We start from the raw sequence: 14,412 nt of genomic DNA, 5'->3' as shown, positions 1-14,412 counted from the left end.
GGTAAACTGGTTTTCTCACTTCTCATGAGTCTTTTATCTTCCTCACACAAATTAAAGATGTCACCACCCTGAGACCCTCAAAACACTCAACCCGCAGTTCTTGGAGGAGGACATGGCATTCTGCAGAGCCTGCGTCCTGAGTCAGGATGAAGCGGGTTTTTCTCACGCATCATGAGTCCTCTCTCTCTCTCTGTGTGTGTGTGTGTGTGTGTGTGTGTGTGTGTGTGTGTGTGTGTGTGAGAAAGTCTGTGAAACGGGCATTCCCCTCATTAGTATTCATGTATGCACACCCCTTGCCCCAAAACAATAGACCTGTCATCATTTTGATGGAAGGTATATTAGGCTACATTGCTCCCTGATGTCATATACGGTAGTATTGTGTTATAGAGAATGTGCATGCGCAGCTACGGGGAATACTACGGTAGCAACAGCGCTGGACAGTGATTAAAAGACACACATACAGACACACACACAGACACACACAGACAGAGGAGGTCATCCTGCTGCCGAGCGACAGAGACAGACATTTTATCTGTGAATAAAGTCCGCTGATCACAGCTGGAGAGGACCGAGACTCCTGTCCATCCTTTCCAGTTAAACACAGTGGGACTGTGGAGAGTCTCCTGGACTTTGTGGAAATGTGTGCCGTGCAGGAGCTGCGCTCGCGGGTCCAGCAGCGGCTGGCCGCGGCCGCCGAGGAGAGCTGCGGCCTGTTCGAGCGGACCATCGCCGAGTACGAGGCGCAGAACAGCCGCCAACAGAAGCTGCTGGCCGCGGTGCTCCACCCGGAGGTCCGGCTGCAGAGGATAGGTCTGACCCTATATAACTCATGTCTTTAAATTTTACTGCACATTTAACGAAAGGGTTAATCAGCAGAACAGAACAGAACATATATATATATATATATATATATATATATATATATATATATATATATATATATATATATATAAATAATATTTATATATTTATATTCTAGTTTCTTCAAAATAGCCACCCTTTGCTCTGATTACTGCTTTGCACACTCTTGGCATTCTCTCCATGAGCTTCAAGAGGTAGTCACCTGAAATGGTTTTCACTTCACAGGTGTGCCTTATCAGGGTTAATTAGTGGAATTTCTTGCTTTATCAATGGGGTTGGGACCATCAGTTGTGTTGTGCAGAAGTCAGGTTACTACACAGCCGACAGCCCTATTGGACAACTGTTAAAATTCATATTATGGCAAGAACCAATCAGCTAACTAAAGAAAAATGAGTGGCCATCATTACTTTAAGAAATGAAGGTCAGTCAGTCCGGAAAATTGCAAAAACTTTAAATGTGTCCCCAAGTGGAGTCGCAAAAACCATCAAGCGCTACAACGAAACTGGCACACATGAGGACCGACCCAGGAAAGGAAGACCAAGAGTCACCTCTGCTTCTGAGGACAAGTTCATCCGAGTCACCAGCCTCAGAAATCGCAAGTTAACAGCAGCTCAGATCAGAGACCAGATAAATGCCACACAGAGTTCTAGCAGCAGACCCATCTCTAGAACAACTGTTAAGAAGAGACTGCACGGATCAGGCCTTCATGGTCAAATAGCTGCTAGGAAACCACTGCTAAGGAGAGGCAACAAGCAGAAGAGATTTGTTTGGGCCAAGAAACACAAGGAATGGACATTAGACCAGTGGAAATCTGTGCTTTGGTCTGATGAGTCCAAATTTGAGATCTTTGGTTCCAACCGCCATGTCTTTGTGAGACGCAGGAAAGGTGAACGGATGGATTCCACATGCCTGGTTCCCACTGTGAAGCATGGAGGAGGAGGTGTGATGGTGTGGGGGTGTTTTGCTGGTGACACTGTTGGGGATTTATTCAAAATTGAAGGCACACTGAACCAGCATGGCTACCACAGCATCCTGCAGCGACATGCCATCCCATCCGGTTTGCGTTTAGTTGGACCATCATTTATTTTTCAACAGGACAATGAGCCCAAACACACCTCCAGGCTGTGTAAGGGCTATTTGACCAAGAAGGAGAGTGATGGAGTGCTGCGGCAGATGACCTGGCCTCCACAGTCACCGGACCTGAACCCAATCCAGATGGTTTGGGGTGAGCTGGACCGCAGAGTGAAGGCAAAGGGGCCAACAAGTGCTAAACACCTCTGGGAACTCCTTCAAGACTGTTGGAAAACCATTTCAGGTGACTACCTCTTGAAGCTCAGCGAGAGAATGCCAAGAGTGTGCAAAGCAGTAATCAGAGCAAAGGGTGGCTATTTTGAAGAAACTAGAATATAAAACATATATATATATGTATGTATGTGTATGTGTATGTGTATATATACATACATACATACATATATATATATATATATATATGTGTGTGTGTGTGTGTGTGTATATATATATATATATATGTGTGTGTGTGTGTATGTGTGTGTGTGTGTGTGTGTGTGTATATATATATATATATATATATATATATATATATGAATTTGTAAAAAAATAAAAAGGTGTGCATTCTCTACAAATATGTGAAATTATCTTACAAAACTATTACCACAATACAGAAATGGGAAATTGAGAATATGTAAAAACATCTAAAGCAGATATTCACCAGGGGACTGATGTGTATATGGTGTGTATGAAATTACTGCCCAGTGAAACAGTACACAGTTACATCGTGTGCAGTTATGCAGGCAGTTAATTTGGAATCAGATTTAAGAGGCAAATGAGGAAAAAAATGGAAAAAACGTTTTTTCTTTGATTTGTTAGTTTGCGGTGGCTGAAGTTCATGTGTTGACTTGGTCGGCTGAGTGGAGCTTCCAGTGGGTTTTCCAGTTTTATGAGAGAAAAATTGACTTGGTGCTTCTATACGTGGCTACAAGCCTGTTGGTGAAGTCCCGTCATGGATCTCGTTTACACTGTGAGGTGATGGTGACAGGACCAGGCCCACTTAAAATCCCATTTTCTTTGCTGTGTGTTGCAGTGTTGCCTCAGCAGCTGCTGGGGAGTGAAGAAGAGGTTCCCCCTGAGCAGCAGGAGCAGACCCCCAGCCTGGACCAGCAGGAGCCAGAGCCTCCACACATTAAAGACGAACAGGAGGAAGTGCAGCTTCAAGATATCACCAAAGTCCCACTCACTGCTGTCCCTGTGAAGAGTGAGGATGATGAGGAGGAAGCTCAGTCCTCGCAGCTTCATCACAGCCAAACTGAGGAGAACAGAGAGGCGGAGCCTCCAGCCAGCAGCTTCACTGAACACATGGAAACAGAAGTTTATGGAGAGGAGGCAGCCAGGAACTCTGATCCAGCTGCTGATCTACAACCAGCAAGTGATGCCAAGACATCCAGCTCCTCTGAACCTGAGACTGAAGACAGTGAAGACGAGTGGAAGGAGAACAGATTTTGGCAAAGATGTAAACAGCTCATCCTTTCTAAAAACAGATCTCATGGTGGTAAAGCCTTTCATCAGCAGCCTAACACACAGAAACATCTAGAAAAGAAACAAAGTAGTTGCCCAATTTGTGTCCAATGTTTTCCTCTAAGAAGACAGTTAAAAGACCATATGAAAGTCCACGGGGAGAAACCCTTTTACTGCTCAGTTTGTGACAAACGTTTTCATCTTCAAAAGTGTGCATTATGTGCAAATATGTGAAATTATCTTACAAACATATTACCACAATACAGAAAGGGGAAATTGAGAATATGTAAAAACATCTACCTACAGACAGCAGATATGCACCAGAGTACTGATGTGTATATGGTGTATACTGGTATGAAATTACTGCAATAATCTGAGACAAAGAAATCAGAATTTCCCAGATTAAAGAGGCAAATTTACAAGGAAAAAATCTGAAAAAGAGTTTTTTCTTTGATTTGTTAGTTTGTGGTGGCTGAAGCTTATGTGTTGACTTGCTGAGGGTGGATCAGCCACACTCTGCAGCCGCGGCTCAGTCAGGAGGAAATCCTGCTGATTTTAGTCCAGAATCGCAGCATCAGCAGCATCAGCAGCATCAGGACGTCTTCTGGACTCCTTTTTGAAATTTTTTATCTCATAAATTTGCTGCTTTGATGTGAGAAATTCGGAGTTTTTCCCCCTCACCTGCTCTGTAGTTTTTTCTCCGTGCAGCGGCCCCAGCCTGCCGTCCTAAAGACGACTCAGCCCAGCGAAGGTGGACTGTTTAGTCTCGGTTCCTTTCACAAACGCCGCCTCGGTCGGCTGAGTGGAGCTTCAGTCCAGAGTCAATACATTTATGATGCCTTTCTCATATGATATTCTGAGTTATTTTTTCCTGCAAAACCTGACACTGGAAACAGTCAGTTTGTGGACTTTTGAACATTTCTGGCTGCTTGTTTACACTGTGAGGTGATGGTGACAGGATCAGGCCCACTTAAAATCCCATTTTCTTTGCTGTGTGTTGCAGTGTTGCCTCAGCAGCTGCTGGGGAGTGAAGAAGAGGTTCCCCCTGAGCAGCAGGAGCAGACCCCCAGCCTGGACCAGCAGGAGCCAGAGCCTCCACACATTAAAGAGGAACAGGAGGAAGTGCAGCTTCAAGATATCACCAACATCCCACTCACTGCTGTCCCTGTGAAGAGTGAGGATGATGAGGAGGAAGCTCAGTCCTCGCAGCTTCATCACAGCCAAACTGAGGAGAACAGAGAGGCGGAGCCTCCAGCCAGCAGCTTCACTGGACACATGAAAACAGAAGTTTATGGAGAGCAACCAGTCTGGTACTCATATCCAGCTGCTGCTTTACAACTACCAAGGTGGGCAGTCAGAAGCTGCCCAACTTGTGGCAAATGTTTTGTTTTAAGGCAGCAGTTTACAGAGCATATGAAAGTCCATGGGGAGAGACCCTTCAGGTGCTCACTTTGTGGCAAAGGTTTTCAGGGTCAGCGTGGCTTTACCCAACACATGAAAATCCACGGAGAGAAACCATTCAGTTGCTCAGTTTGTGGTAAAGCGTTTATCCAAAAGGCTGCACTCATTAACCACATGATAATGCACACAGGAGAGAAACCGTACACCTGTTCAGTTTGCAGCAAAAGTTTTACCCAGCATGCCATCATGGTCATTCACATGAGGACGCACACCGGAGAGAATTTGTACAGATGCAGCGTGTGTGGTAAAGCGTTTGCCTACAAGAATTCTTTGAGTGTGCACATGAGGACGCACACCGGAGAGAAACCAAATTGCTGCGGCATGTGCGGTAAAAGATTTAGCATGTTGGCCAACATGCAGAGACACATGAGAATCCACACAGGAGAGAAACCCTACAGCTGCAGTGTGTGTAAGAAGAGTTTTCGTCAAATGGCGCATCTCAAAGCACACAAGTGTGTCGGTGAAGCTGCAGAGCTGCCGGACTCTTCATCACGACCAGAACAAGAAACGTGTTAAAGCTCATGATCGTCCAGCATTCAGGAGGAAACCCAAACCGTCTAGTCAGTGATGTGATTAGAGATTAGTGATCGGCCAATGCTGGTTTTTCAGGGCTAATTAACATTATTACATTAGTAATAAAATGCAATGTAATTACCAAACAGTTAAAGTTCTAGTAAGATTGTACATTTCCATATCAGTAGCATTATCAGACAACAAGATGAACATGTGTGTTTGAAAGGCGAAGCAGACGTCAGTCCTGCTTGCCGGCTCCTCTTCCTCCTCCTCCACCGTCTTCATCAACTTGTTGTGGAGCCGTTTGAGAACATCTGTATGTGTGAACATCTGTATGTGCGAAATGATGGAGCTCACTGTCTTATTAATGGCAGCGATCCAGAGAGTTTCTGTCTGACAGCAGCAGGAGATAAAAGATTTGGACCTGGTGGCATAACACGACACAAGTGAAATATTTCTCAAAGATTTTCTTAGAAAAAATGTGTTGCACAAACGGAATGTAAGCAAAATACTCAGGAAATATCTTAGGAAGTAGCACAAAAAACTGGAATATTAATCTAAAAAGCTCAGCTCAGTGATGTTTTTGTCATAATGCCTCTTCAGGTGGGGGCCCCAGTTTATCGAAACTTAGCGCTGGGCATGGGACAAAAAATAAATAAATAAATAAATAAATAAATAATAATAATAATAAACTTGTGAGGAAGTTCGTTCTCAGCAATAAGAATCTCACTGCAATCTCGACCTGTATTGAACAGTTCAAACTTGCCACGGAATTCTAACTTCATGAAAACACTAAGATTCTTAATTTCTGGGTTTTATATGCTAAAAATATAATTTTAATGAGCATTATATTCCATTTCTGTCTTCAACAAAATCCAGCACACTATTCCTTTAAGAGGTTAAAGTGATGTTTTGTGGACTTTTGCATGGAAAAAAGACTTTTATTTTAAAGAAGACATAAACAATGATTGTTACTATGATTTTTTTTTTTTTAACAATTCAAAAAATGAAGAAGCGACCCTGTTTCAATTTGAAAAACATAACTTACATGGAAGTGAATATTTCAACACTATCACTGTTGTTTGATGAAGACGGCTTTTCTGCATGTTTGTTAAGGCATCGTTTATTCAGTAAAATAATTCCACATGCGTTTTTTTTTAATGTCTTTTATCTTTCTTTTGTTATTTTTCTGCTGATTTTAATAAAACAATTTTTGAAAAGTAGCTTGTGTTTGTGAGCATGACACACTGAATACAACACAAGCAAGCAAATAAAAATGAGTGTTTAAAAGAGTCTGAACTGTTTTCATATTGGTTGTCATGCAAATCAAAATTACACAACTGATTATTGAAATAATTTGAACACTGGTCCATGGCTTGTGGGGTACCTCAAGGCAGTGTTTTGGGTCCATTATTTTTTCTGTTATACATAAATGACTTAAAAGCTGGCTCGTTCATGTTAATTGTTTTTATATGCTGATGACTCTGCTTTGGTAGTTTCTAATAAGGACAAAAGGGTTGCTGAATGTACACTCAGTGTAGAGCTTCTAAACATTAGCAGGCGGCTGTCAGACAACAAGCCTTCGCTTCATTTAGGAAAAACTGGGTCTAAGATTAAACTGAAAAAAAGAATAAAAAAATCCTGGCTTCAAGGTCATAGTGGGCAAGACAGAAATCACCTTGAAGGAGTCAATAAGTTACTGTGGTTGTGTTTTAGTCTGCCACTTATCAGGGGTGGAACAGGCTCAAAAGGTACTTGCCCAAGCCAACCAGTGGGTGTGTTTTCTGGTAAGAATGTCAGGGTTTTTGGAAGAAAAAAAAAATGATAATGCTTGTGGGAGCCTTGGTACAGCCTTACTTTGATTATACATGATGTTCATGGCATTATGGTGTAAATATGAACCTAAAAAATAGACTCCAGACAACCCAAAACAAATTAGTCATGACTTATCCTGAAACTCCCTCTGAGAACTCACCTGGAGGTTTCACATTTTAAAAGAGTCGGCTGGCTGAAAGTGGAGCAGCGAGTGTCTCAGATGCAGCTTTGTGTGGTTCACAGGATAGTTTATGAAGATATTCCTAAAAATTATTTTTGCAGAGTGATGCATATTTCACAAGGGGCAGTGCAACAGACTTTGTACCCCCTAGAGTAAGAACCCTGTGGAATAGCTTACCTGGGACATTAAAGATGAATAGCAGCGTTAGTAATTTTAAAAAGTCACTAAAGTCTTGGTTCAGAGGACAAAAATAGTAATTTATCACTTTTTAGCGACATGATTATATTTAAGATTGTTGAGTGTAGTTTTGATGAAAGAGCTGTGTGAATGAAGTGTTTATGTGGATGTATGGGGATATGTAGGCTATATATGTAAATTGTCAATCAATGGCAATCAATCAATCAATCAATCAGTCAATCAGTCAATCTCAATCAGCTGGGGTTGATAACTGGTTGATCTGATTTGGGTGTCAGCCTCAGTCTCAGACAGCGAGCCACGTTGATGCATTTTTTTTCTCCAAGAACAGAAAATCAAAGTATTTAAATGACCAACCCGTCAAAACAGCCTGAGAGTTTTTCCTGTGACTTTACCGACAGCAGCATGGTTAAATAATATCTGAGAATGTTTTTTTTATTCAAATCGACCATGAATTGTTAAAAAGGGTATTTAGCCAATTTTTTTTTTTACAAGAACTTGAAATTAGCTGAATTTGCCAAAAAAAACATTAAATAACTTTTTCATTAGTTTTATTTTTCCAGGTTATAATTTTTTGACAGATTATTGTTATCAAAGTCCTTCTTTTGTCCGCTTGAGTTCATGGCACTTTCAAAAGCAGCAGACAGTCTCTGCCACCTCGTTCTGCGTGAGAGGGAAAAGAAAAAAACCTTTTGTCAAAACTTGGCCGGGTATATTATTCTTTTGGCCCTGTCCGTGCGCATAATTAATACTAATGAGGTGGATGCATGAACTTTCCTATACCCCTCCCTCTCTCTCTCACACACACACGCGGTTCATCTTTCCCCCCGGCCCACAACTTGCCTATGTGAACTTGTGTGACATTCCTACACCTCCCTCACACACACACACACACACACACACACACACACACACACACACACACACACGCATGATTGAGAAAACCAGCTTACCCTGGGAATGTCAGTCTGTCTTTTAAATGAGTTTAAATGCAGAAACTAACCCAACATGGGAGCACGCGCAAGTTTCAGCGTGTCTTTCCACCTCTTTGAAAAAAAAAAAACACTGAGATTGAATGACAATTATAACATTAAATCTATTTTTCTACCCTGGTGAGAATACTTCATCACAGTTTTCTCACCATCACATTCCTCCTCCGGAGCGCAGAGTGTAACTGATGAAGTTATTCTCATTGGTTGTAGACAAATTACACAAATGACATTAAAGTCACACTTCAGTCTTCAAACTATGCCAGGGTGGTGGATATCTCAGACTAAAACGTAAATTGTGACACAGCTGGAAGATTATCAAGTTCAAGTTAAAGTTCAAGTTTAATTTTAATAACGTCCCAAAGGGCAATTTGGTTCTGCAGCAGCATAAAGGCACAAAAACACAGATAAACATGGAGGACATCACATAACATTCAAGACAATACAGGTCACATCTACAGAAGATAGCAATTACTGAATAAACATGCTAGTGTGCACCATAAACCTAACCCTAGTGACATAAGGCAAGTTGATGCTACCAGAATTGGTATTACACTCAGTCACATGACTACATTCTGGCTGCGATTACTAGAGCATGATGGGTAAACTATTGAGATTCTGCAAACAGGAGGACCATGAAGACTTCCTGAACCATGATGACTTAGATTCCCCAAAGCTATGCTCTTGGACCTGTTCGGGTCCATTATGAGAGAGGCCGAGCCGCCGGAACCACGACAGGTATGTGTTTAATATCATCAACAATATAATGTTGATGAAGCCACTTTTGGGAATAATATAATTCTGTGACATTATCCATAGGTCTGGGATATCACAGCCGGCTCTAATATAAGCACACTAATGCCTGCCGTCTTGGATGGCATTGCTAATGTGACCAGTCGATACATCAGATTTCCCTTCACTGTGGGAGAACCAGGGGCGTCGTAGTGGGGGGAAAAGCGGGAATGATTACCCAGGGCCACAATGGGGAGGAGGCCCTCAAAAGGCCTGAAATAAAAAGGTTTGCCTATTGGCCGGCTATACAAGGGCCCAATAAGATTTCTTTTCATGGGGCCCAAAATTGCTGGTGGCACCCCTGGGGAGAACAGGCCAGTGTGTGTGTGTGTGTGTGTGTGCGCGCGCGTGTGGGTGACCTCTGCAGGTCGCGCATAATGGACAGATTCCTAGGATTGTCCCGCTCCAGCGGGCCCTTGAAAGGCCTGAAATAAAAAGGTTTCAAAATTCCTGGCGGCCCCCCTGGGGAGAACAGGCCAACAATAACGAGTAACAAACCCAAACGGAATGCATTGACTTTTCTTTTTTTTTTAAGGTTTTAGACAGCTATCCAGTACTATAATCAATGTGTTAGGAGTGTGTGTGTGACCTCTGCAGGTCGCGCATAATAGACAGATTCCTAGGATTCTCCTGCTCCAGCTCAACATGGATTGATGTATAGGAGATAGCTGTCACGGCAATTCAAGAACTTGCACTCAACCAAACTCTGCCAGACATCCCCCCCGTCTCTATCCTATGTTAATTTTTTACCTACATTTTTCCCCCCACGATCTATGACGTAGGCATACATAATTATATTATTATAATAATTAAGCTGACCTCCTGACGCCATGCCGGGGTTGGTGCTTGAATCAAAACAGCATTCAACCAGTTCAAACAGGCCAAAGCAAGTACCAAGTGGCATGAAGCATAACCTCACTCACTCATACTTTCACTCACCAAAATGAGTTGGTGCTCAGAAAAAATAATCTCCCTACCATTATTTTGTATTTTGTATATTGTGATCCATTCTTACAACTTTGACTCAATAAAACTCTACCACCAGACACCCCCTATCTCCATCCTATGCTCATTTTTTAGGAGATCATGCTTTAGCTTTGGGAGTTTAGCTTTGGGAGTTCGCTGTCAGCTGTCAGCATGACAGAAACTAGATCCCTGGTGACGACGGCACATTTCAAATGATTTCAGACTGTTAACCAGCTGGTAGGCAGTAGATTTTACTGAGCCAAACCTCCCTTCTTTCTGTTGTCGTGTCTTTGGGACTTTATTTGCTCTACAGTGCTCTGTTTCCTCAGGTAATCTGTCTCCTCAGGTAATCCAGCGAGTGCTGACAGTCCACATGAACATCACTGGCAGGTTCATGTGGCCTCTCTGTGGCAGTGATCCACGTCGCCTCAGCTCCTCTGCTGTACATTTGATTTTCCACATCTTTTAGTTGTTAAAACAGGTTGTTTTCTCCTCTGTTGGTAAGAGTCAACAGAATGGAAACACATGAGCAGCAGTTCAGACCCTGCAGGTCCAACACACATATCTGGGGTCGCTAAATTAATCCTAATAAAATTATTTCCATCTCAGCTGTTTAATATAACACATAATCTGTTCAATATAGGCATAAAAAAGGCTAAATAGGTATATGCTAAACGTTTGAGTGCACGCATTTCATTTTCCTTCTATTCTATGTAATAATTTATGGGAGGGGTGGATGTTTCATGTCAGCTTTAGCAATCAGACGAGTTACGGCCAATCTCCTCGTCCAATCTCTTTCCAAAGCCTGTTTCTTACTGAAATAGTCTGCACAATCTTTACAGTGACAGATGTAGGGGGGTACACACAGTCTTGGGCACACACACACACTCTAACATACACTTCCCCCACATTAGCATACACACACCACCTGCTTAGTGTTATCATATGAGGCATGTTGTGTGTTTGTGGCAGTAAAAGCAGAGAGAGCACAGCTTCATCAACTATTGAACTGAACACTGTTTTGACAGTTGACAGTTTTATTGATCACTAAGAGAGCAATGACTTGGAATGAAGTTGATTTGGTGTTTGAAAAAAAAAAATAAAGTAGCTCTGATGTAGTTGAGCTACATTTAGTCATGTTATTGTAGCTCAGCTTGCTGCATTTCTCTGGTGGGGAGCTTCAGTGGAGTGAAGCTTCATGTAATGTACAGTCACAGTAACAGTGTACAGCTCAGCTTACTGCATTTTACAAGTGTAACCCATATGACAAAATATGGTTACTGAATGTTGCCAGGTCTGTGAGACAAAAGCAGCCAAACAGCAACTCAAGAAAGAAGAAGGAGTCGTGTGTGTGTCTTGTTTGGCCAGCAGTGGCGGTTCTGCCTATGTTGCCGCCCTAGGCAAAATTACTGGCTTGTGCCCTTCCATGTTACTACTCCTACCGCCCCCACGCTGTGGCCGGCTCGCCTGATACGAGCCAGTGGCTTTTTTATTAAAACAAGATTTTGTCCATATAAAAAAGTATACCCTTTTTTCAAAAAAAAAAAAGGGTCTTGAAAAAGAGAGGTCATCATAAACTCAGGGTCGTCTTTTATGCGGGTCAATATGGTAGTCTAGAAAACTGGCGATTTTTTTTTTTTTTTTTTTTTTGAGGACGCCATACAGACCATTGCCTAGTGAAATTATCATCATTTCAGGACAATTCAGGATAATTTCAGAATAATTCAAACTCAGATATCCCACCAATAGAATATATATGGGATGTCAAAGTTTGAATGATTCTGATCGAAATATTAACCCACACCTTCTTAGCATCCAGTACAGTCTGATACCACCCTGTTAGTCTCATATTTAATGTTTAGATGTTAATGGGTTAAAAATAAATAAATATAAAAAAAGAGCCAGTCTTTTGAACGGCTCTTTGAAAAGAACAGATCCTCAAAATCCGGCTCCCTTCAAAGAGCCATAAATCCCATCTCTAGCGGGTGCGGCCGCGAGCCCCTCCCCCGCCCCAAAGTCCTCACAGGCGGTCACAGCCTCGAGCCGCGCGCGGCAGCAGAGAGGAGACCCACCACTCTGCGTCCACTCCAGGCAGCAAATGAATCGCGCATGCGCAAAGCCGCCGTTGATCCCGCCCTTCCCGTAAATTTGTAGTTCTAAAACATTTTTTTTCTCCTTTTTTTTAAAAAAAAATTTATTTGTCACTCCACGCATAACAATACATATTTACAAACATACAAGGGGTACTAGGTGCCATGAGCAAAAAAGAAATAACCAACAGAAAAGGATTTTACAGATCACTTCCACAAAATTTCTCCATGATAGCATATGTTTTAGCAGTTTTCTGATTTTTAATGTCTTTAATTGTGGCAGCATAACGTAGCAGTTCTTTTCTAAAAAGTATAATGTTTGGTTTAGATTTGGCCCATTTGTTTTTATGGATATGAAACTCAAAACTCAAAATTAACTGACAGAAAAAACATATATCTTTCTCTACAGTCTGATCATCAAAATAAATTAAAATGTTTTTTTCCTGAAAAATGATCGTTCTTCCTGTATTTCTTTGTACAAAATGCTGGACATCTTCCCAAAAAGTTCTGCTGTATGTGCATTGATAAAATAAATGAGCGATGGTTTCATCTTCAAGTCCACAGAAATCACACAGATATTCAATATCTATTTTAATCTTTCAAGTGTTTTCTTTGCAGGGTAGATTTGATGCAATATTTTAAATGAAACTTCTTTCACCTTATTATTAAAACAGAATTTCTCATCAGCCAGCCACACTTTAGGCCAGTTAATCTCTCCAAATCGAGCAGACGAGTAAATTTGTCCTCTGGGCAAAGTTGTAGAGTGTAAGCAACTTCTCAAATATCTATTAGAGCAGGATTTCTTTGTAATGTCTACTTCACCAACAAAAATCTCACATTTGTAATTTTCTACAACAGCAGTATTCCTTTCAGTCCCCTTCAGAAGCTGCAGCGCCCCCTGTGGTAGTGCATCAAAAATCACAGCATAATCCTTTGGAGTAACTGGCAACTGAAATTTTTACCAAAAATTCTTCATAGGAAAGTAAAAGACCTTGGTCATAAAGAAGTTGATTAACTAATAAAATTCCATGCTCCATCCAATCCTTATAAAACAGTGATTTATTTTTATAAAGGATGTCTTCATTATTCCATATCTAGTTCTAAAACATATTTAGGGCGTTTTTTTTTAACCCACTTTTTGTCTCTCCCATGACGTTTTTCCTCTCCTACAGCGTCCAATACAATCACGTGCAAATCGCAAATTAGGCGATGACGTCAGCTGGCGACTTCTAGCGACTTTTAGGACTATCCCTGCGTTCCAATACCCATACTACCATACTATTTAGTAGGGAAAAAAAGAATTAGTATGTCCCAATACATACTAAACTACATACTTTGTAAGGGCAGCTGCAGTACATACTAAAAGTAAAAAGTATAAGTATGCGATTTGGAACGCAGGGTATGTATGTCTGATGTCTGTGTTTAGGACAGCCAATAGCTGCTTTCTTTACTGAGGAGTGGGCAGGGTTGCCAAGTCCGCGTTTTTTCCGCCAAATCGGGCTACTTTTTAAGTGTTGCCGCGGGTAACAAATTTTGTCCGCGGGTTGGGCTTGAGCAGACATGAATAAATATTCATATTTTGAATGACCAATGTTTATACCCAAATCCTGTCAAACTGACTCCGGGCCAGATCAGCATATAAACTATGCACATATGTCACCTGCTCCACAGACAAATAATATGCCAATGCTGTGTGCGGCCACTCAGCACATGACCAATCACATCATCAGCACCACTCAGCTGAAGTAAGGTATCCCGTATTATATTTTAAGTTCTGATATACTGTAAATTAAATAGGTGAAAGAACTGTTTCGGGAAATTGCCTTTAATGTTTATGGTGTTATTTTATAGATATTGCAGTGCATTTTGCAATTATAGCAATGCTGTTGGACTTTAAAAGCAACATATATGGATTTTTATGGGCATATTTTGAGTTCTGGTATTGGGCTGATTTTTGGGCCCTTTTTTATACCCGGTTGGGCGGGTTTTGAGTTGCTGTTTGGCTGCTTTTGTCTCA

General features: G+C 41.5%; 1 protein-coding gene across 1 annotated transcript; it reads left to right on the top strand.

Annotated features, from left to right (window-relative positions):
* The first annotated feature begins 461 nt into the window (after positions 1-461).
* On the top strand, positions 462-6,554 carry LOC115374087 (zinc finger and SCAN domain-containing protein 22-like). The gene is made up of 3 exons (XM_030072822.1): positions 462-810; positions 2,963-3,388; positions 4,397-6,554. Exons 1-3 carry the CDS (start codon positions 639-641, stop codon positions 5,368-5,370), a joined length of 1,572 nt encoding a protein of 523 aa, XP_029928682.1. The 5' UTR covers positions 462-638; the 3' UTR covers positions 5,371-6,554.
* Positions 6,555-14,412: the final 7,858 nt, after the last annotated feature.

This window comes from Myripristis murdjan, chromosome 16, assembly GCF_902150065.1.
Source record: "Myripristis murdjan chromosome 16, fMyrMur1.1, whole genome shotgun sequence".
NCBI lineage: Eukaryota > Metazoa > Chordata > Actinopteri > Holocentriformes > Holocentridae > Myripristis > Myripristis murdjan.
The sequence above is the reverse complement of the archived record's forward strand: the minus strand, read 5'-3'. Positions and strand labels throughout refer to the sequence as shown.